Source organism: Carlito syrichta, unplaced genomic scaffold (assembly GCF_000164805.1).
Source record: "Carlito syrichta isolate Samal-C Ts95f unplaced genomic scaffold, Tarsius_syrichta-2.0.1 Scaffold315077, whole genome shotgun sequence".
NCBI lineage: Eukaryota > Metazoa > Chordata > Mammalia > Primates > Tarsiidae > Carlito > Carlito syrichta.
This window is the reverse complement of record NW_007259173.1, coordinates 729,355-754,139: the sequence shown is the minus strand read 5'-3', so window position 1 is coordinate 754,139 and position 24,785 is coordinate 729,355. Positions and strand designations below refer to the sequence as shown.

General features: G+C 41.0%; 1 protein-coding gene across 2 annotated transcripts in view; it reads right to left on the bottom strand.

Annotated features, from left to right (window-relative positions):
• Positions 1–1,524: 1,524 nt before the first annotated feature.
• The window catches only part of PPME1 (protein phosphatase methylesterase 1), a 65,071-nt gene continuing 41,810 nt past the window's right edge, over positions 1,525–24,785 (bottom strand). Inside the window, exons 8-14 of one of the 2 annotated variants that reach the window (XM_021706038.1) lie at positions 22,251–22,316; positions 18,859–18,982; positions 11,249–11,420; positions 10,397–10,441; positions 4,897–4,961; positions 4,208–4,275; positions 1,525–2,732 (exon numbers count right to left, since the gene is read on the bottom strand). In XM_021706038.1, the coding sequence (XP_021561713.1) occupies positions 2,714–2,732; positions 4,208–4,275; positions 4,897–4,961; positions 10,397–10,441; positions 11,249–11,420; positions 18,859–18,982; positions 22,251–22,316 (559 nt within the window). In that variant the 3' untranslated portion in view covers positions 1,525–2,713. The remainder of the gene's footprint in view (positions 2,733–4,207; positions 4,276–4,896; positions 4,962–10,396; positions 10,442–11,248; positions 11,421–18,858; positions 18,983–22,250; positions 22,317–24,785) is intronic. The other variant, XM_008072277.1, reaches the window with a different exon arrangement.

Here is a 24,785-nt window from a genome sequence, read left to right as displayed (position 1 = left end):
AAAATGACTTCTGCCCAGGGTCCCCTGAACCATCCAGGAGGCAGCGGGATGTGGAAACAACCTAGGTTTGATTTCTGACACTATCACTATCAAGCTGAATGAATTTGGACCTGCCTGCCTGTAGAAGGGACCTAACAGCGTCTACCTCAAAGGCTGCTGTGAGGATTAAGCAAGGTGCGTGCCAAGTGAATTAGACAACACTCAAGTGATTGAGTAATAGTGATTATGACTCTTGCCTGGTGAACAAAAGTAGTGGACCCAAGTGCCCCTGAAAACCACACAAGTGACCATGCTGCCCCCCTGTGGACAAAAGAGCACACAGCCCAGCAAAGGCACCCCAGCGGAGGACTCTGGTGAGAAATTGAATCACGCACAAGGAACTTCTGTCCTCTGCTAGGGAGCTCACGCATTGTCCTGAAATATTTAGTGAACTAAACCAGAATTTCTGACATCAATATACTTGATATAATGCAGACCCGTTCTGGCTCAATAGGTCTGGAGTGGGGACAAAATATTTAATAAGCTTCCAGGAGATGTGACTGAGCCACAGACCACTCCGAATAAAGGTCTTCATTATAACATGGTAGTAACATAACAGGAACTATTTATTGTCTGCAATGTGCCAGTTATTCTATTTTAACTTATATAGTCCTCAAGAGCCTGTGGGGTAGGTGCTGTCTCCATTTTTCATATGAAGAAACTACAGCACAGAGAGGAAGTACATCACTGTCACACAGCCTGTAAGGGGCAGGCCTTAGGTTCTAATTTAGATAGCCTGGCCCCAAATTTAGATAGCCTACTAGGAAGTAGACTCCAACAGTGGAGGACCACATAGGGCAAAAGAGGCATGGCCGGAAACAGGCATGAAGTCAGAGATGATGAGGCCTAAGCTAGGACAGTGGCTGTGGGACACAAAGAGAGAATACAAAAAGAACGAACAGGATTTGGTGATAGACAGGATATGGGTGTAAGAGCAGTGCACTGTGGGTGTTCAGTGTGGACAAGGGGGGACATGGTGGTACCTCCCACTTACTGAGCTAGGAAACACCAGAGGAAGAGTAAGTTTCAGGGGGAAGCCGAGTTCAGTTTTAGAAATGGTCAGTATGAAGAGGCTTTTGGTCATCTGGGAGAGACATGAGGTGGCAGATGGACCTAAGTGTCTATAGAGCTCAGGAGATGATCTGGATTGTGGACAAAGTTTGGGCGTTGACATAAGTGAAGCTGTGAGTGACTGAGGTCATGTGGACAGTGAACAGACTGTCTTGTTCTGGGTCAAAGTTGGCACAGCAAATAACTGGAAGGGACAGGACAAGAATCCTATCTTGGCTGCAGTGGAAGCTGGCTCTGTCCATCCATCCCGCTGAGCATTCTGGATCTGGAGAGCAGGTAGAGTATGAACTGCATTGAGGGATACATATAGGGAAAGGGGTTTCTGGAGTTCCATGACAACTAAGTCTAATGATCTGCCCCCTGCCCCCATATCAGCAGAAATAAGGATAACTCCACAGAGGAAGACCACACCGATAAAGGTTGGGAGATACTTATTTTCTTTAAACAAGGTCATAAATAACAAAGAAACAAAGTAGGTCCCAGACTCTGGACCGTGCAGCAGGACAGGGGTAGGAAGTTGTTGGGTGGAACGGTGGACGGGGCTACGCATCACCTAAGACAGTCACAGAAAAGATGGGCTTCAGGAGACGGCCCCTCCCTGCCCTTGGAAGTGGCGTGCCTGGGCAACAGGGGAGGCCGCAGTGCTATGAGGCAGCTGGAAGAAGGCAAAGACTGGGGATGCCAAGCTGTGATGTTTCTGTGTAAAGTGACATGAAATCCACAAACGGTGAAGAGAAGCTATAGGTCTGAAGAGGCAAGCGGCACTGCACACCTCCAGGAACCAGTTATGAAAATGGTTAAATCTCATTATTAAAAACAATTCCACAGGCTTTAGCCTATGGCTTTGTGCATGGGCTGTATTTAACCTGGGTTGCTCTGTGGCAGGTGAGGGCTCAAGAGGCCCCTGGAGCAGCCTGGCCTCAGCCCAGGACAGGTGCCCAGACATGTGGGAGTGGGACCATGGGCGCTCCAGATGGGAGGCCATGTGCTTGGACTGGTTGGACCTGACTTTCAGGCTGGTTTCTTGTGATGCTATCCACCACCCCTCCCTGTACCTAAGGATGGGATCTTGGCCTCTCTGGGTCTTCCAAACCTGGAAGAGTAAGACTGGGATAAAATGGTACCTGACTGGTGTTTTACTTGAAAGGGAAAAATAAGAACCACCTATGCATTGTCCATCCCATGAGGTAGGGCAGGACCATGCCAAGAACAATCTCAAGGAATGAGGTCCCTGAGCCTGGGGAGACATTTGGACCCAGGTGCATTGCCTGATGCCAGGAATAGGGGCCCAGGGTGGCAGCTCTGGAGGCTTCACCCTTGGCAAGGCAGGGAGAACAGGCAGGAGCTACCCCTGTACAGGGAAGGGGTGAGAGTGGAGGAGCGCTGGACTGGGGAAGCTGAAGCTGGTCAAGGGCCCTGGAAAACAATGCTTCTGGCACAAATACACGAAAGGGCTTGTACATCTGGGAATGCCCGTCTACAGGGAGCCGGTGTCACATGGCCGGGCAGGATGAAGAGGAGGGGACAGCGGCATCACAGTGGCCTCTGGTGCGATGTATTTACAACAGAGCTGAATGTTGAGGGAGGGGTGGACAGCAGGTCACTAACACCCAGGAAACACACTGTGAAGAGTAGCAAGAAAAGAAAAAACAATCAGAACTATCACTAGCTTTTCCCCTGCTTAACCCGTCTCCTGCAGGAACCCCTCCCTGATAACCAGCAAGGCCCTTGCAGATCTGTCCCATCTCCCCACAGCTTCCTCCAAGGTCAACACAGGGTCTGCTCTCAGTGTACCGCTCATTTGACCAAGGCTCCAAATGGTCCCAGGGCCCCAATTATACACTGTTTATCAAGAGAAATTAAGTCTTTATTGTTGGTTCCTGGGATCCAACAGTGGTGAGTTGCTAGAGGGGTGGCTTGGCACAGAGGCATCGCTTCTGTGGCTCACAGTCCCAGGCTCCTGTCACATCTCTAATGCCTACCCTGCCCTGTCACTCTTTTTACTTCCCAGGCCCCGGCATTCAGAGTTCTCTAAGGAGAAGCCATTTTTTTTCTTCAACATTTCTTCCCCAAACTTTCTGAAGGTAGGGAACAAGTTGCTCTGAACCCTCACCGGAATCAGAAGAGACTTTCCAATGGCAGGAATGACTTCTCATCAGGTTTGTGGGTTTTCTAAGGATCAAGGACATTTTGCAGCACAGACTAGGAGTTCTCTGAGGTGGGCCAGGACCTCCTGCTTTGGATCAGCATGCCCCTCTTCTTCCTCCTCAACAAAGACCCAACTGTGTTTCCCCAGTAAGGTGAAGAGCTTTCTAGGATGAGAGGCTTGACCCCACTTCTCTAGACTAGTGGTTCTCATGGGACGGGAGGATTTTGTCTCCCTTGAGGCATTTGGTAAATCTGAAGACATTTTTGGATGTCAGAACTGTGTGGGAGGTGCTATTGGCATGGGTAGACCCAGAGATGTTGCTAAACATTCTACAATGCAAAGGACAGCCCCACAACAAAGAATTACCCACTCCAAAATGTCACTAGTGCTGAGGTCGAAAATCCTGCCCTAGACCTCATGGGATCACATCTGTAGAGTGGCTAGTAGTCTGTTTGCTTCAGAAATAGGGAAAGCAAGCCTGGCAGAGGCACCCATTCCATTCCATTCCCAGCTTGCTCAACAGCTGGCAACTGGAAGACACTCTGTAACAATGTGGAAAACCCTACTCTGGATTTCTACACAACTTCCATGGCTGGCCTAGCTTTCCTCAGCAGTAAGGCAAAGAACTTCTCTAAGAGTCTGGATAAGGATCCCAGCCTGCTCAGAGCGGGGCAACTGAAGAAGAAAAGCACATTGCAGTAAGGGGAGACAGGCTAGGCATGATTTAACTGCAGCCTCGGCAACACTCTTCTGGACCAGAGCACAGAGAAATAGCCAACCACAGCTATGTAGAGGCAGATGTGCCAGGCTCTTTGTTGAGGAAGGAGAAGAGAAGCATGGTGACCAAACCAGGCAGGGGTAAGGCAGAGATATTTACAGCCCTGCAAATACCTGTTTGTTGGAGTTGGCCAACACTGCTGGAGTCCTTAAACCCTTGTACTTCCTTACCACTGAAATCCACCGATGGGCTCTGCAAATCTGTGCCGAATCAGGAAAGTGGCAACAGCTTCAGCTACCTGGAAAAGGGAGAGATATTCCAGGCCACATGAAGGTTAGTGACTTAGTTTTGGGTTTGGGTTTCTGTTAGAAGGTTAGGCTCTGTGGTACCCTCATGAGTCCTCAGGTGTGGGTGGCTTGAAATCAAAAGGACCTAGGCCCTGGCAGGGCTAGGAGACTCCTTCCCACCATCCTTACCAGGGATAGCTCCAGAGAGTTCAAGAGGAATAATGTGAAGGGCTTTTATTTATCCCCTTAGTTACAAAATAGTTCTTCCCACAGGAGGAGCCCATATTAATTCCTGTGAATGCAGTTTAGCGAACAGTTTCTGCCCCAATCACCCCTTCTTCTATCTGGCTGATGGTGGGGGTACTAGAGAAACAGAGCTTACGATCTTAACCTTAGGGCCCTAGGATGAAACAGCAGAGTGCCAGCAGCTCCTCAGCTCCCACACACAAGGCCGATACCATGAGCAGCTGCTAGGGAAAGGTTTGGGGAGCTTGCGGAACTGCATTTGCACAGGCTCCACAGCAGCTGCTGCAGGCAATGGAGGCTGAGACGCTGAGGCTTGCCCTCTCTCCTGTGATATCCAAGGTTACTCTCATGGTTATCCTTGTACAGTCATTGAGTACCAGACTCACCTTGTCAGGGGCATCCTCATGGACTGCATGGCCACACTGGGGTAGGACCTGCATCTGGAATTTCCCTGGAGAGGAAACAAAGCCAGACAACCTCAGGGACTAAAACAGCCTGCTCCTTACCATCTCTGTACCTCACAGGCCACTCCACGAGCCCAGGACCTCCCACCTCCAACCCCACCCCAAAACTCTGGACCCAGTTACCAAGTCTTTGCTGAGAATGGTAACACTTTGTCATTGTCACCTGCCAATTATTTCCCCTCCACTTTTTCCTTTTGTACCTATGTAGTGTACATTTACTGCAGGTCAGACACACAGAAGAAAGAATTCCTGTCCTCAGAGGATTTAGAATCCAGTGGGAAAGTAAAACACAAAACCAACTTTTAATGCAGTGTGCAGTTCCTAAAATAAAACTGGGCACATGGGGATATAAGAGCAAAGGAAACGGGGCTTTACAATCCAACAGGGATCTAGGAAGATTTCCTACACAGAAAGAAGAGCCTGCACAAAGGAGAGAAGGCATGAAGTGATATTTATTCCTGGAAATAAGAGCAGCTTGGCATGGTGTTTGAGAGAATGGTTGACAATGAGGCTGGAGAGGTAAACAAGGACCATACCATTAAGGGCTCTGTAAGCTATGTTAAGGATTTCTGAATTTATTATTTGTTGGGAGCCGGCCGTGGAGGCCCGCCTGAGCATTAGGGATCCAGGAGTGCTGCGGACCCTGAGACCACCAGGCTGTGTTCAGGAGCTGAAGGCCCATTCCCTCCTCCTTTCTTTGTTGTTTACCATTACCCACTGGCAGGGATTTTGATGATCTAAGCATGAAGTTCTGAGAATATGACAGGCATGGCTGACTCTAGGGATCCATTGTTCCCGTTTCTCACAGACTGTGGTTTCGGTTTTAAACTTAACACAGTTCAAACTCAGATCACATTTGGGAGCCTTATACGTGATACAAGCTTCTTTATAAGACTTAAGAGTATATTTGTAGAATTAGTATTTACATTTACATTAGTATTTACATTTAGAGAGCTGTTTCCAGCTTTAGATGGTATAGATGATTATCTAGGGTTACCAGAAATGGCCCAGCATGAATTTTGGGCTGGGCCACATTCCTAAGGGCCCAGCATTCACTTAGGGCTGGGCTGCATTCTTTTAAACAGGTTCTTTAGTTACAATTAGTGTAAGTTTTTTCTACTTATAATAAAAGCTGAATTTATTTTATTCATAGAAAGTATTATAGAATAGGTTACTCTACGTCAGGGAATTATGTTAGTTCAAGCATGATCAAACATGATACTTTGAGGTTTGATAGAATAAAGCTAACCTTAGAAATTCCATTGTTCCCATTTTCTACTAATTGTGGTTTTGGCTTTAGTACAATTACAGTTTGTATTTGGGTTTTATTTTAGAAGCTTTATTGCTGATGATCAGCTTTATATATCAGGATTAGGAATTAGAAACTTTTATAGAAATTAAGATAGATACATAGGATTTTAGAATAGTCATTTTGTTAAGAGATCATAATCAATTCTTCCTGGAAATGGCCCAGCATGATCTTTGGACTGGGTCACATTCTTTAGGAACTGGTCTGAGCTATAATTAAGAGTTTTTTATAGTACAGGTAAAGTTAACACAGAATAGAAAGGTATTAGGATTTTAGTCAGTCATTAGAGGTTGGGTAGGCATAAGTTTTAGAAGTTATTGATTATTAGGATTTTATGATGTTAGAATTGTTATATTGCTTTTGAGGAATATAAACCAAGCATGAGGAACAGTAAGATAATTTTGGGATTGTCCTTCCTCATGCTTGGGAAAACACCTGGTGGGTGGGGGATGCCCCTCACCTACCTGGCTTTGTGTTCACGTGAAAGTCTTGTGATTTAATTGGGATTGTCCTTTCTCATGCCTAAGGAAACACCTGGTGGGTGTGGGGGATGCGCCTCATCCACCTGGCCTTGTGTTCACGTGACAGTCTTGTGATTTACATGTGAAAATTTGGGATAAAAGACTCACGGTTGGTCCCAATAAACGGATTCTGCTCATTTCACTGAACAGTTGTCCACTTTCTTTCTTTCTCTTTCTTCCTCTTTATATCTATCCCTCCATCTTTCTTTCTTTTAATAGCTATCCCTACTACAGAATCGGCTTCTGCACTAGACAGAGTCCAGTCTCTTTCTTTCTCCCCCTTTCTCTTTCTTTCTCTTTATTTCTCCAGAATAATCGCCGACACTGCCCCACCTTCCAGAGATCCTCTAAATCTCTCTGAAGGGGCTAGCCCCCCATAAATGGCCCCCCATAATTATTACAATAAGTTACTATTTAAGTACTTAACTGTGTGCCAGGGACTGTACTAAGCACTTTCTTGCACCGTCTTATGGAACACTGTAAGCTCACAACTAAAGTGACAGTTATTAAGAGTTAACAGAGATGACTGATAAAGAAGATCTCTAAGGAGACTGAAGGACATTAAGACCTAGAGCTCCCACAGGTAGAGAGAGCAGATTTCCTGAGCCTCGGTTTCTTTATTTACAAAATAAAGAAATAGGCTCTGAAAGTTCTTTTGATTATCATGATCTGTGGTTCTTACCACAGTTACACAGTGGTTCAAAAAGTTTTCAATGTACTTCTCTTATCCATTTTTAAAGTTGATTCTCCAATTTACCCTACAAAATTACACACAAGCCGGGCTCGGTGGCTCAGCCTGTAATCCCGCGCTTTTGGAGGCTGAGGTGAGTGGATTGCCTGAGCCCGCGGGTTCGAGACCCTCCTGGGCAACTTGGCGAAACCTCATCTCTACAGTAAATCAAAAAATTAGCTGGGTGTGGTAGTGCGCGCCTGTAGTTCCAGCTACTTGGAAGGCTGAGGCGGAAGGATCGCTGGAGCCCAGCAGGTCGAGGCTGCGGTGGCCGGGAGCGGCCACTGTACTCCAGTCTGGGTGAGAGTGACACTTCAACTCAAAACAAACAAACAAACAAAAAACAAAATTTCACACAAAAACTGAAATTCTTTTTTGAAATGGTGAAACCAAGGCCATGATTAGTGAAATGACTTGCCCAAGGCCACTTAGTTAATAGTGGAGGAACAAGACCATTCCATTTAGTAAAGCCCAGTCTATGCCTCTTCTCCTGCAGTAAAGCTGCTTCTCTCCAGTCTAGGCCCCTGTCCCTCTGGCTCCTGCTGTTAATACACTTGGATCCAAACACAGAGCAGCAGGTGTCTCTTTTGTAAGTTTACATTTTATATGCCACTGGGTGCTTGCCTCCCCAGGAATGTGGCATTTCCACAAGAACGGGCTGGTATTATTTATTTGTCCTATTTCCCTAATAGGACCCAACACAGGGCTGGACACTGAGTCGGTGCTTAGTAAGTCTTGGAAGAATGAATCACCAGACTCTAAACTTACAACTCCAATTCCCTGGTCTTTTTATTAGATCAGCCTCTGATGATTAGAGATGCATTTTTCATTCCTCTTTTAAAAAATAGGTATCATCAAGGGAACTCACACATACTAATAACAAGGTGGCATATATACATAAAATATATGATCATGGGTAATCTTCACAATTATTCCATGAGGGAATATTTCCAACCTATTAACTCCCATTTTACAGATGAGGAAACAGTTTCAGAGAGCCTAAATTATTTACACAAGCTGCATTTGAATAAGTGGTAGTTTTCCAGCTGATTTGAACATAGTGCTGGGAAAGGTTAGGTTAGGTTAGGAATCTTTGCAGACTTAACCATTCCCCTTTGTTTTATGAAATGTCTCTCATCGTAGCCATTTACTCTCCATATGCATGGGAGACCTTCTTTAAAACAGAAAGTGGTCAGTGGATAACTCCCTTATTTCTTGCCCCCTTGTGGCATACTCAATAAGCCTGTTCTTCTACTCTAAAAATAAAATAAATAATAAAAAAAACCAGAAAGCGGTCTTAAGTATAACCCACACTGAGAAAACAGGAGGGCATCTTAGGAGGAATCATGATTACTTCCTAGATGTAATGAAAGGCATTGTTTGTCAGACTCTACCCAGTTTCATATTTATGCCTCATATAACTGTACTGAGATATATCATTATCTCTATTTTACAGCTGAAGAAACTCAGAATTGAAGAAGTCAGAGATTCACTCATGCCACAAGATTAGGAACAGTGATTCAAACCCAGGATTGTCTCATTCCAAGGCTGGTGATCAAAAATGGTTTTAAATGCTATCCTAGTCCATTGCTCTCAGGCAGTCTCAGGGGCTATGTCTGATTCTTCTGTCTGCCTAGCATCAAGTATAGGTCTTGAATAGAAAAGGGTGCCCAGGAAAGGTTTGCCTGAATTGAAGTTAAGCCCACAGTATGTGTCTAAGCCCAGAATTACCAATATCACTGCCATAAAAAACAAACAGTCCTAGAGCTCTAGGCCTCAGGATGTTATGTAATTAAAGGAAGGGAAGGGCATGAGGATCTGGGACCAGAGTCTCAGACATTATTCAAGAGCTTCTGAAGAACTATTATAAGGGAATATAGCTCCTTTTGTTGTGGAGAGCTTGAGAGTGGCTTAAAGAAAAATTTCAGGGGTCCATGAGACTTCCAATTAGAGACATCTGGCAGGCTTAATACACAGGCCAGGACTGGAGCTCAGGAAAGAGAGGACGAGTTGGATGGTTAGCTTTGGTAGTCATCGGGGTATAAACAAAATTGTCCAGTGAAAGTAAGTAGAGAAGAAGAAAGGCCAAGAACAGATTCTGTTTGAGCCTGAAACCTTGGTCTTACAGTTCGTGCTTCTTCTTCCCATGACCCAAAAGTTGTGATGCCTTCTGATTTCTCCTTTACCAAATCCTTCACCCATACTAAAAGCAGAAGTCTCGTAAAACTGGCCACAATGTTATCTAGCAACATATCTGTATCAGTGCACAGTGTCACTTCTCTATTCATTATACCTCACAATCCCTTTGGGGCTGCTATCAATGTTCTCATTTTACGGATTAAGAAGACTAAAGCTGAGGCAAGTCAGATAACTTGCCCAGGGTCAAGCAATTACGAGAAAAACAATATTCAAACTCCAGTTCTCCCAACTTCAGCAATCTTGCTTTTACCACCTCACCATGCTGTCCTCTAAACAGATTTCATACCTTTTTGTATTTAGATTATTTTGGACCTTTCCCTTTCTTAAAAATTCTTTACAAATAATAAAAATACTGATAAATATTCAGAATATCTTCTTTCACAATATCATATGCCTATATAGTACTTTATAATTTTCAAACGCATTGCCTCATTTTGATCCCTATAACTCGGAGACATAGGTAACACTATAATCCTCATTTTTAGATGGAAAATTAGAAAATCAAAGCTCAGAAAAGGGAAATACTTGCCCATAATAATATAATGAGTAGAGGTGGACTTGGGTGTGACTCTAAAGCTCATGTTTGCTCCATTACACTGTACTATCTCAGAATGTTAATCTCCATTATCACTCTGCCCTCAGAAAAAGGGCTTCATAACTTACCTTGCATCTGGCCAATAGTCAGATCTTTATCCAACCTGTCAACACCTGGAAAACAAGAGACTCCATTAGCAGTTTACTAAAAAAGGCCCTGTGAAATAGGTTCAAGTACTAAGTAAGAACTGTTACAAAGTTGTAAACATGATGACATTTTCAAGTCAAGTTAATGCCAACCCTAACTCCCAGAGCATGTATTCTCACCACCAGATGAAACTTTTCAGGCTGAGAACCACTTTGCTCATCTAAACTAGTTTCTAAAAACAGAGTTTTATTATTTTGATTCTCATAATACTCAGAATATCCTTACACCACTGTATCTCCAACTTGGGCTTGACTAGGCCAGAATAAGACAGGTCAGGCCAGAATTAGGCCATCTGATGAGTGAAGATAGTATGCCACTTTAGAAGTTAATACCCACTGGGTGAGCGGTTTTAATAAGTTCATACTAGATAACAATATACCCACACTACCATGGACTGAATCGTGTCCCCTCAAGATTCATGTTGAAGCCCTAATTCCAAATGTGACTGTATTTGGAGCTTGGGTCTATAAGGAGGCACTTATCACTAAATGAGGTCAGAAGAGAACCAGAAAGCTTGCTCTCACTCTTTCTTGACCATGTGAGGGCACAGAGAGAAGGTGGCTCTCTGCAAACAAGAAAGAGAGCCCTTACCAGGACCTGACCATGCTGATCCCCCTGCTTTTGGCACCTTAACAGAATCTGGCCATGCTAGCACCCTGATCTTGGACTTCCAGCCTCCAGAACTCTGAGAAAATAAATTTCTCTTGTTTAAGTCACCCAGTCTATGATATTTTATTATCAGTCTGAGCTAATATACACAAATATATACTTACCAGCCAAGAGCAGCAATTTAGGGATAGGACAACTAAGGAAGAGATTGGATAAGCCTCGAAACCAGCCATCCCAGTATTTTTCTGTTTTTGCCAGTTCAATTCTCCAGGTGTATGGATGGTCTTTCTTGGTCTGGAGGAATAAGAGTAAGTTCTGAGTCTCCAAGGATAAGCCCTGGAGGAACAGGAAAAAACACTAGGTCCCTGGGAAAAGGAAAGGGAAGAAAACTAGCACTTATTAAGGACCTACTGTGTCCCAGACATTTTATTTTATTTTATTTTTTGGAGTTGGAGTCTCACTTTGTTCACCAGGCTGGAGTGCTGTGATGTACTCACGGTCACCCCAGTGTTGACCTGGTGGGCTCCCGCAATCCTTCCACCTCAGCCTTCCAAGTAGCCAAAACTATAGGTGTGCGCTACCATGCCCGGATAATTTTTTATTTATTGTAGAGATGAGGTCTTGCCAAGTAGCCTGAGCAGGTCTTGAACTCGCAGGCTCAGACAATCCACTCGCCTAGGCCTCCCAAAGTGCTGGGATTACAGGCTGAGCCACTGAGTCCAGCCTGTCTCAGACATTTTAATACACATTTAATCCTTATAACAGTCCTGGTTGTTGTAATTTTCATTTTAGATTGTTAGAGGTTTATTTTTTACTGGCATTAGTTTCAGTGAACTTAGGAAACTTTCTTAAGATCACAAAGTTAATAAACGGTAGAGCCAAAATTAGGCTTTTCTTAAACACAGTTGGCAAAAAGAATGTTCCTTCAAAAGAAAAATTACATCCCGCACCTTTGGGAGGCTGAGGTGAGTGGATTGCCTGAGCCCGCAGGTTTGAGACCCGCCTGGGCAGCGAGACCTCATCTCTACAATAAATCAAAAAAATCAGCCGGGCATGGTAGCGCATGCCTGTAATTCCGGCTACTGGGAAGGCTGAGGTGGAAGGATCGTTGGAGCCCAGCAGGTCGAGCCTGCGGTGGCCTGGAGTGGCCACTGCACTCCAGTCTGGGCGACAGAGTGAGACTCCAACTAAAAAAAAAAAAAAACAGAAAAATTACAAAGAACACATCTCTGTGTGGGGAAAAAATGCTTACAATAAATATAATATCAAATGAAAGAATTGTAGCACAACATGTCATCTAAGTTAGGATTATTACTGGAAAAAATGTGGTATACTTATGGGAAAAAACTGGGAGAGAAAACCGAAAATAGGTTGATTTGTTGGCAATTTTTCTTACATTTTGATTTATAATATGTTCCAGCAATAGTAATTTTAAAACGAAATAGTATACAAATATGACAAGATGTAAATATCTGTTAAATCTCGATAGTTAGAAAGTGACAGGCACAGAATACGTAATTAAATATTGCTGAACGAATAAATAATTCTCTATACTTTTCTACATTATTGAAATACTTGAAATATTATAACTGAAGTAAATAATTGGGATACTGCATTAACCACAATATGAAAATCTAGAAGTAAACATGAGACAACAACATATTATGTTAAAGATCACTGGATAGTTAAGATATCTGTACTACCCAAAGTTATCTACAGATTTAACATAATCCCTATCAAAATCTCAATGGCATTTCGTAAGGAAATAGAAAAAAAGTCATCTTAGAAATCATATAGAACCTCATGAGACCCTGAATAGCCAGAACAATCTTGAAAAAGAAGGACAAAATTGGGAACTTACAGTCCCTGATCTCAAAAACAATTACAAAGTTACAGTAGTTGAAACAGTTTGGTACTGGCATAAAGAAAAACAGATCAGTAGAATGGAATAGAGAGCCTAGAAATAAACCCTCACACATACGGTCAATGATTTCTTTCCTGTAGTGCCAAGACCACTCAATAGAGAAAGAATAGTCTCTTCGATAAATAGTACTCAGATAATTAAACAAATAAATATGCACATGCCAAAGAATGAGGTTGAAGCTTTATCCTAGACCATAAACAAAAATTAACTTAATTTAATTAAAGACTTAAATGTAAGACCTAAAACTAGTAAACTCCTAGAAGAAAATATAGGAGAAAAGCTGAACACTGCACTTAGCAATGATTTCTTGAATGTGACACTAAAAGCACAGGCAACAAAAGCAAAAATAGACAAATGGTACTACATCAAACTTAAAGACCTACTGTGCAATAAAGAACACAATAAACTAGTGAAAAGACAACCTATGAAATGGGAGATCTTTGAAATCACGCATCTCATAATGGGTTAATATTCAAAAAAGAACTCCTACAACTCAGGAACAAAAAAAATCAAATAACCTGATTAAACAATGGGCAAAGGACTTGAACAGACATTTCTCCAAAGGTAATATAAAAGTGGCCAACAAGCACATGAAAAGATGCTTAACATCACTAAATAGCACAGAAATTATAAATCAAAACCGCAATGAGATACTACTTCACTCTCAATAATATACTACCTCACCCCCAATAAGATGGCTACTATCAAAAAAAAAGAAAATAATGTTGGTGAAGATGTGGAAAAATTGGAATCCTCGTGTACTGGGTTGTAAAACTGTTCAACCACTATGAAAAAATCAAGTTCCTCAAAATATTAAAAATAGAACTACTAAGCCGGGCTTGGTGGCTCAGCCTGTAATCCCGCACCTTTGGGAGGCTGAGGTGAGTGGATTGCCTGAGCCCGCGGGTTTGAGACCCGCCTGGGCAACTTGGCGAGACCTCATCTCTACAATAAACCAAAAAGTAGCTGGGTGTGGTAGCGCGCACCTGTAGTTCCAGCTACTTGGAAGGCTGAGGCAGAAGGATCGCCGGAGCCCAGCAGGTCGAGGCTGCGTTGGCCGGGAGCAGCCACTGCACTCCAGTCTGGGCGACGGAGTGAGACTCCAACTCAAAAAAAAAAAAAATAGAACTACTATACAGCCTAACACTCCCACTTCTGGCTATATACTCAAAAAATTGGAAAGCAAGGTGTCAAAGAGATATTTGCAAACCCATATTCAAAGCAGCACTATTCACAACAGCCAAGAGGTGAAAGCAACTCAAATGGCCATCAATGGATGAATGAATAAAATGTGGTATATACATACATAATTCTTCTTAAAAAGGGAAGAAATCCTGTCACATGCTGCCGTAGTGATGAACTTTAAGGACATTATGCAAAGTAACATAAGTCAGTCACAAAAAGACATACACTGTATGATTCCTGTAAAATAGTCCAATTCATAGAACCAAAAGAGTCTAATTCATAGAACCAAAAAGTAGAAGGGTAGTTACCAGGGGCTTCAGGGAGAGGAAAAGGGGGAGTTGTTGTTTAATGGGTATAGGATCTCAGATAATGTGAGTATACTTAACACTACTTAAGTGTACAACTAAAAAATGATTAAGATGGTAAATGTTATGTTATATCTTACCACACACACAAAAAAGAGAAAAGATCACTGGGTGGGAAGTCAAGAAACTTGGGTCTTCTAGTGCCAAGTCTTGCTACTGACTTTCTCAAGTCCCTTCCCTTCTCTGGGTGGCCTTGGTTTTCCATTGGGACAAGGGGACATAAAGGTTCGTTATGGTTCTAATATTCTCACTAGAAAAACTAATTCTATTATCTTCTAATAATATCTTCCAGGGATAGGACACTTGAAAATGAATACTACCCGCTATTTCAACTTGGAGCATCAGCCTGTCCTATTCTCTGCAACATTTTCCTTTTATGAGCCATTTCTTTTCTCTTTTTTGTAGAGATGTAGTCTCACTTTGTCTTCCAGGCTGGTCTCAAACTCCTGGCCTCAAGCTACCCTCCCACCTTGGCTTACCAAAGGGCTAGGATTACAGGCATGAGCCACCATGCTGGCTTTATGACCTATTTCTGAGAGATCAGCTCCACTGTCAGAGACAGGGCATAATCTCACAAGTTCCTCCCATATGCACACAGGACTTCACATACAAATGACAAATTTACAGAGAATCTCCAAAGATAGTAATGTAAACAATTTTTTTTTAAAAGGAGGCCAGGCGTAGTGGCTTGTAATCCCAGCACTTTGGGAGACTGAGGCAAAAGGATTGCCTGAGTCCAGGGGTCAGAGACCAGCCTGGGGAACTTGGCAAGACCTCGTCTCTACAATAAATAAAAAAAAATGTAGCCAGGCATGGTAGTACATGCCTGTAGTTCCAGCTACTTGGAAGGCTGAGGCGGAAAGATCACCTGAGCCCAGCAGGTCGAGGCTGCGGTGGCCATGAGCGTGCCATTGCACTTTGGCCTGAGCAACAGAGTGAGACTTCAACATATAAAAAAAAGACAGTTCATCTTGTCTTAAAATTTGCAAAAACAAAGAACAATTCTAGATAGAATTAGCTCCTCCTGTACTTAGGATATTGGAAATACATCTTCTCCCTGGATAGTTGATCATAAGGTTGGTTTAGTTTAGATGCCTATTAGATGCTCTGATTACTGGTAATAAAATAGATTGATATTTAATAAATGAGATCTAGCTGTTGGATGGGAGAAGCAGAAAGTTGGCTACCAATCTTCCTGGGATGTTTACCTGGGCAAGATGCAGCTCTCCACACAAGGGCATCCACCACAGGCCTTGCATTATCTCCCAATGTCTCACTGGAAAAGTGTTTAAAAACATAACGCTTTATGTCAGTCAGACCTGACTGAATGCAAATCCCCAACCCATAATTAACTACTGTGGATCTCTTTGGAAAGTTAGTCAGCATTTTCAAGCCAGTTTTTCTACCTGTTAAATGGGTAACCCAAGGTCTGAAAGAATTGTTACAAGGATGAGCTAAAGATACTCAGGTATGTAAAACAACAGGAACAGGGCCTGGCATATAAACAAGTACTCAACAAAAAAATTTTAAGCATATAGGATTTCAGTAACATTGAAGAAGAAGAACAAAGTTGGAGGACTCACATACTGCCTGATTTAAAAACTTAACAACAAAAGTATAATAATAAAGACAGTGTGGTACTTGCATAAGGATATGCGTATAGATCAACGGAAGACATATAGATCAGTGGAATGAAATTAAGACCAGAAATAAACTCTAACATTTATAGTCAATTAATTTTCAACAAGGGTGCCAAGACAATTAAAGAGGAGTCTTTTCAACAAATGCTGCTAGGACTACTGTACATCCACCTGCCAGAGAATGAAGTTGGATCCATTCTTCACATCATACACAAGTATTAACTCAAAAGGGATCACAAACCTAAATATAAGAGCTAAAACTTGAAATCTCTTAGGAGAAAACAAAGGCATAAATCTTCATGCCTGTTATGTGAAGGCTTGTTAGAGATGACTCCAAAAGTACAAGAGACGAAATACATACACACATACCACACACACACACACACTCTCTCTCTCTCTCTCTCTCTCTCTCTCTCTCTCTCTCTCTCTCTCACTGAATTTCATCAAAATTAAAATACTTTTGCACTTCCGAGAATTCAACCTGGAGTGAAAGACAACCCATGGAATGGGAGGAAACATTCGCATATCAGGGACTTGTATCTAGAATATACAGACAACTCTCACAACTCAAGAATAGACAAGTAATCCAACAAAAAAATGGGCAAAGGATCTGAATGGACATTTCTCCAGAGAAGATATACAAATGGATAGTAAGCACATGAAAAGATGCTTAACATCAACAGTCATTAGGGAAATGAAAACCAAACCCATGATCAGAAAAAGAGAGACAAAACAAGTGTTGGCAAGGATGTGGAGAAACTGGAACCCTCATACACTGCTATGAGGGAAATGCGAAATGGTGCAGTGACTTTGGAAAACAGTCTGTCAGTTCCTCAAAAGGTTAAACATAGTTTATGATACTATATATGTGATACAGCAATTCCACTCCTAGGTATATACCCAAGAGAAATAAAAACCTATATCCACATAAGGAAGTTGCACACAAATGTTCACAGCAGCATTATTCATAAAAAATAAAAAGCAGAAACAACCCAAATGTCCATCAACTGATGAATGGATTAAAAAATGTGGTACATCCCACAATGGAATACTATTCAACCATAAAAAAAAAAATGAAGTACTGATACATGCTACAACACAGATGAACCTTGAAAACTTTATGCTAAGGTAAAAGAAGCCAGTCACAAAGAAGTCAGTCACAAAAGACCACATATTATGTATTTCACTTATACTTATTGTACAGATTAGGGAAATTTATGGAGACAGAAAGTAGATTAATGACTGCCTAGGGCTGAGAGGGTTGGGGAAAAATGGGAAGTGACTGTTCATGGATACTTCTTATTGCTTGTTGTGCCTCAGTTTGCCTTCTAAAACTGCTGGAGTTTATAAAGCCAAATGATTGGGCTTTAAAAAATTACAAAGAAAAAATGAGTTGAAATTAAAAACCAGAAGATCTGGGTGTGTTTAGCTCTAGCTTTTATGTGTGACCATGAGCAAGTTATCAGTACCTGAGTTGTAAAATGATAATACCTACAGTGCAGAGTAAAATGAGAATTAGACATGAATGTAAAGCACTCAGTAAAGTTCCTAGCACTTAAAAGGTAAAAAGTAATTGATTGCATTGAGTCTTAAATCTACGAAATACCTGCTTGATCACCTTGAGCAAGTCTTTTAGTTTCTAAGTTTCTAATTTCTCAATTTCTATACTGTAATATGGGGGGGAAGATCTCTTCCACCGCACAGAGTGTTGGGAGGACCAACTAGATCATGCATTATTTCTTTGTAAACTCTAAAGAGGTACAAAGTACTGTTTTAACCACTAATGTTAAGGATGGCAAGAGGATTCTCTTTAAATTAAAAAGTATTCTTCTCCTTGCTAATGGTAGCATCTCTAAATGCAAAGGAGTATGTGATTACAAGTTCATTACCTGCCATTAGTAAGGTGCTTATAATCTAATCCATCCCAGAAAGTTTGCTGTTCATGATCACTAAACATTTCCAAGAAAAAAGCACCCCTTTCTGCTACTATACTCAAATCAATTGCCCAGCAAGTACTCATAGAACATTTACTATTTACACAACCTTGAGCTAAACACAGAAAAATTCATGCAGAACACCAGTTTCTGCCCTTAAAATATACATGTTTTTGTTTTTTTGTGGTACAATTCTTGTACAACTAGAGGACAACATAAGTTAGCATTCTAGAATAACTAGCAGGAGACCATAGTATCTTTGAATATGGCTTATGAAAATCAGTTCTATTTAATATGCACAGCTTCAAAAAGGAAAGTGCTAAGTTGTGTCATACAGACTTTCAGGGCTGTATTGGAAAGAGACTGGCATAAACTGAGGTCAGAAAGTTTCCCCACGGAGATAAAACTTTGAGAGACAGGTAAGCTCTGGATGGGTTTAGAGTACGCTGATAGGAAATGGCTTTTTCTCATGAGAGAAACCACAGGAATAAAAGCACAGGTGAGAAAGCAGTCTGTTTGAAGGTAGGGTATATACTGGAAGTTTTATGTTTAAATTGGTCAGAGCTATCAACAGTGCTTTATATCTTACAGTTAACCTAAGTATCTCTCTTATGATAGTGTCTTGGTCCCCTAAAATATCTAATGGTGGACAAAAAACCATTTTCCCACCCATACACACTGAACATTCCCTATCCCATCTTTGCAAGAATGCAGGCCTTTACCTACCTCCATGTCATCTTCCTTTTTCCTCTTACTTATTGACTCACTTCCTTCTTCATCTTCTTCTTCTTCCTCTATGATTCCTTCCACTATAGATTTTGAGCCTTCTGGACTTGTAATTCCTTCACACCTAGGTTTAAAAAAAAAAAGTGTTATCATACATCTCTCTTCTATACACAAATCTCAGAAATATTCATACTTATAGCCTTTTATAACAAATGTTGGTTAAACAATGGTCCTGGGAGAAGGAGAATGGAAATGTGCATTTCCAGGGCTACAGAAGGTCACGGTCATTTGTATGACTGTACTCCACAGGCAGTTTTCAGTTTTTGCACCAATATTGGCCCATAAGAAAGAGAGCAACTATTTCCCGAGGCATGAGTTTTATTGGTATTATCTTATGTAATCTTCATAATAATCCTATAAAGTAGTCCTGAAGAGTTAAGAAAATTGTCTAGGATCACCTTCCTTGTGAGTGAATAAGGTCAAAATGCAAATTCAAGTTCCACTAACTCCAAAGCATGGTGCTTTTCTGCTGTACTCTGCTTACAGTAGAACAAGGTTCAAACAATGGTAAAAGGCCTCACTTTTTAATTAGTTAACAGAAACTGGCAATCACAACCATGGCTAGCTAACCCTTTCAGATTAGACCATCTGATCAAATCAATTATTGGGTCTTTTCTCTTAAAAATGCTATTCTTTATTATATAATTCGGTGGAAAATTTATTATTACATGAGCAGCTGATACCATAATCCCTTTTAGAGAAAACTCAATGGAAAAAATACATTCATAAGCTCTAATGGTAAAAAATCCAAGGGCCTAGGTAGCAGCTAGTGCCAAGGTTTTCTCTGCATGATACATAATTTGTTATTTTGCCTATTAGACAGATAGAAGGGATAAAAACACACTGGGATAAACTGAGGGGTCAGTCAGTGGTAGATTTTTAAGAATGATAACTTCTCTGTCTTCTCTACCAAGCCTTCACGTAAAGTGTATGTTCACAAATGTTTTGTTAAGTGCGGTTTTTAAAAAACGAAACTTGAAGTGCCAATTTTCACATCTTGTATTCAGCATAGACGTAATTTAAAAAAAAAAAGTATAACAAAGAATCATGGGCTTTAAATGTCTCTGGTCTATGGATTAGGAGGTTCAAGGAAATTTCACCTACATCCAAAAGGGCAAGAAAGTTCCACCTATCTCTCATGCATGTAGGTTTACTTATTAAGAGAAATTGCCACTTGCAATAAAATGTTAAAATCACTGAACTACTTGCATATATGCCAAGTAGCTTGCTTAATAAAATGCTTTACCACTGCATAGACAAGCCAGGTTTCAAAATAGTTAGACATTGAAAAGTGGGAAGTCTCACATCTTGTTCAAAGCCTCTGCATTTTGTCTGCCTGTTATTACTACTGAAATTGACCTTTTGGCACAAAATCCTTAATATACGCCTTGAATCAAATATACAGAAGTTAGAATCTCAGCTGTATCATCCATTAGCTATGTGATTTTGCAAAACTTATTTACTTCTCTGAACTTTTATTTCCTCACCTATAAAACAATACTTATCTTGAAGAAGTATTATGGGGATTAAATGAGAGAGTACAAATGAATTAATGAATCTAGATAACAAACATCAATGGTTATTGACCAAAAAAAGGCATCCATAAATTATGTGCTTCCTGATGGCAGTATACAATATGACCTATAAAACATTCTTACAAACAAACAAAAAACCAAAACAACAAACAAGCCTGAACTTGACCAAGCCTCTGGATCTAACAATTTACAGACAATACAGGAAACAAAGAAATATTTTAAATTATAACTTGATAATTCAGCAAATCCATATTGTAGGAAATTCTATGAGGCAAACAACAAGTAAATTGCAAGAAATAAAAAAAATATATATATAGAAAGAGATAGAAGTAGAACTTACAGATTAAAGGATACTTAAGAGATATAGCAACCAACTGGTATGTATTCACCTTATTTTGATTCTGATTCTAACAATACAAAATTATTTTAAAATCATTTATGAGATAATCAGAAATGTGAATATTGTTTAGATATTTGATAATATTAAGGAATTATTAATTTTTTAGGTAAGATAATGTCATTGTGATTATGTCTAAAGAGCATACTGAAATCTTACAAAAGAAATTATATTTGTTTGGAATTTGTTTCAAAACATTTTGTGTTTCGGGGAAGTAAATAAGGGTACAGATGAAACAATCAAGACAGGCCATGAATTAATAACCTGAAAATGAACAACAGGCACACTGGGGTTCACTGTATTTTTCTTCCTTAATATGTGAAATTTTTCCATAACACAAGGTTTTAAAAAATAAGACAGTGTATGCAAAATGCTTTGCAGTGCCTGGCAAACAGTAAGCATTCAATAATGTCATTATCAATTTTGTCTAACTTTTGCACTCTTGTCTGTTCTGTTGGGCAATATTTTTTCAATTTACCTACACTTTATTTTGTGACTACCCAACAATTCCCAGGACTCATGTGACTCGATCAAGAAAGACCAAACTGGACTAAATAATATATATATTTTTTTGAGTTGGAGTCTCACTCTGTTGCCCAGACTAGAGTGCAGTGGCATGCTCCTGGTCACCGCAGGCTCAACCTGCTGGGCTCTGGCGATCCTTCCGCCTCAGCCTTCCAAGTAGCTGGAACTACAGGCGTGCACTACCATGCCTGGCTAATTTTTTGATTTATTGTAGAGATGAGGTCTTGCCAAGTTGCTCAGGCGGGTCTTGAACCCGCGGGCTCAGGCAATCCACTCACCTCAGCCTCCCAAAGCACGGAATTACAGGCTGAGCCACCGAGCCCAACTTGGGCTAAATAATATTAGCTCACCCTTAGAATCTGGCTTTCACTTAGGGTAGGCCAGAGCTTTTACATTGTAATTTCCACACACCCAGGTTTGACCAAGGAGACTGTTACTAGAATAAAACCAGCACCAAAGTGGCCACAATTTTCTGGGATTCTTTACTTTGTAACATCTAGAGTTTTGCTAAAGTAATCCAGTATAATATAAAAATATTAGCTGGTTTTGGGAAAAGGGAGGAAGGAAGGGATAGAAGAAAAGGAAGGAAAGAAGGGTGGGAGAAAGGGAGGGAGGAGGAAGAAGGAAGGAAAGGAGGGAGGGGGAGGAAGGAAGGAAAGAAGAGAGGAAGGAAGGGAGGGAGGGAGGGAAGGAGAGAAAGAAAGGAGGGAAAAAAAAGAAAAAAAGAATCTATATGGCTGGCCCTCACCTATAAAATTATCTAAAGTAATGAAGGCATTTACCACAATGGTAGAATGGGTATAAGACAAGCAATCTGTAATTCCCTCGCCATGTTTCTATCTTTAACCAGCCCAAGAGGGAAAAATAAGACCTACTGTTTGACTTGGCCAACCATTGAAACACGGGCTGACTCCAGATTTCGAATCTGGCCACTCTTCACACTAGGAAAGAAAAATGAGAAGGGAGAGAGAAAGTTATTCAGCATTCACCTTATCATGTTACTTATATCAAATGAATACTTCTGTAGATTACATGGGACCTAATAAAAAGTAGTGGTTGCTTAGGATGGAGATGGTCACTTCTCCTCACCTGGCTATATGGCTATAAGCCAGGTAGTAAATATTAAGTAAAGACATCGTAGCCACTTCAGTTCTGCAAATATTTACCAAGAGGATACTATGTGCCAGGCCTATACTCAAAAGCATTTAATTCAGTACAGGGAAAAAGACACAAACAGATAATGTAAATATAAGAAGGCAAGAGTCAAAAGAGGCACTTTATTCTGAATGAGGAGGTTAGAAAAAGATTCCCAAAGATCCTGCCTAAACTGAGGACTGAAGATAAGGAGATAACCAGAAAATGAACGAGGTTGGTCAGGGTATTCTAGGCAGAAGGCACATGGTGAACAAAGTGACTGCAATGTAAAAGTCAGCAGGATGATAATTTTAGAGAACTGAGTGCAAGGAGAAGCAGGGAAGAGGCAAAAGGGGAATGTGACAGAAGAGGAGTGGTAGGCAGGGCCTAGCTTCTACAGAGCCTTGGATGCCATGCTATAGAGCTTAGGTTATCTGAATAAATTAGCCTTCTCATACTTGTCTTCCTAAGTACATTTCAGGGTAAAGCAAAATTACTGCATGTCCCAGAGGAACCAGAAACACTGCCTGAAACAAACCATTAGAAGAAAACATCTCTTTAAATCTTATTTTTTAGTCTTAGAAAGTCATGCAAATTTTAAAGCTCCCTGCTCCAATAATGACATTGTTTCTTCCTTTAATGATAAACAGAAGCAATCAGAATTACTACCTCATTTTTTGACAACAATTGAATCTACAAATCCACCTATGTTTGTAATCATATACTCTGCCTTGAAGCCTAGCTAATACATGAAATATCTCTACTCCTCACCTTGGGTACTAGTTCCCACCCCCTCTTGCTTCTGAAATAATACTGTTTCCTTCAGTTAACCTGTCTCTTTTCTGTGTTTTTTTTCTTTGGCGGATGTCATAAACACACTGTTCTATTTAGCCTTTAAAAACACTTCCAACGTCACATTCACTACTAGCCACTATTCCATTTCTCTCTCCTATATAGCAAAACTCCTCGAAAAAGTTATCTTGCTTTCTCTAGAGACTTTGTCACCTCTCATCCTTTCCCCAACCTGTATCTCCAACTTAAATCAGGTCTTTGTCTCCCACTTATTTTCTGAGATTTCTTTTTGTCAAGATCACTTCTATCACGCCAATTCCAATGGTCATTTCTGTCCTCAACCTTACTTGATCTCTCAGCAGCATTTGACACAGTTGTTTTCTCCCTCCTTTTACAAACACTTTATACTTTCCTGGTTTTCATTCTATCTCATCAACTGTGCCTTTTCAGCCGGGCTCAGTGGCTCAGCCTGTAATCCCGCGCCTTTGGGAGGCTGAGGTGAATGGATTGCCTGAGCCTGAGGGTTCAAGACCTACCTGGGCAGCGAGACCTCATCTCTACAATAAATTTAAAAAAAAAATCAGCCGGGCATGGTAGCGCATGCCTGTAATTCTGGCTACTTGGAAAGCTGAGGCAGAAGGATCACCGGAGCACAGCAGGCCGAGGCTGCGGTGGCCGGGAGTGGCCACTGCACTCCAGTATGGGCGACAGAGTGAGACTCCAACTCAAAAAAAAAAAACACCAAAAAACAAAAAACAGTGCCTTTTCAGTTTCTTTGTTGTATCTTCCTCTTCTTCCCTAACTCTAAACATTGGGGAATATCCCAAGGCTCAGTTCTTGAACTTCTTCTATAAACATCAAATTCCTAGGTGATTACATTCAATCTGTCAGCTTTTAATATCATCTATGTGATGACGTTTCTCCAATTTATCTCTAGCACAACCTCTTCTAACTAGGATATATTGCCACTTATACATGTAATAAGCATTTCAGTTTATCCAAACAAAACTGAATTCCCTGCCCCATATCTGCTTTTTTTCTGTTTCTACCCTTCACCCAATTGCTTGATCTAAAAATCTAGACATCATTCTTGAGGCTCTCCCTCCCCTCCAGCCCCACCCCCAACATACAATCCATAAACCAGTCATGTCAGCTCGTCCTTGAAATATGGCCATATCCTTTCCTCTGCTGCCATCCTAGACTTTGTTTACCATGATTACTCCTCTATACTACTAGAACCGTCTCCTAACCAATTTCCTACTCCCATGATCACTCCACTTCTTCCTCTATTCCATTTTGAGCAGCCACAGTAGTGGAATCAAGATGCAAATCCATATCTGTGTGACTTAGAAGCTCAGGTTCTTAATGACTATACCCTACTACCTCTCATCAAGAAAACCATAAGAGCAAAAGTAGTAAAATTCATTGGCCTAGTATTTCAACTACTTAAAAAAAAAAAGAAAAAAAAAATATAGAATAGCCAG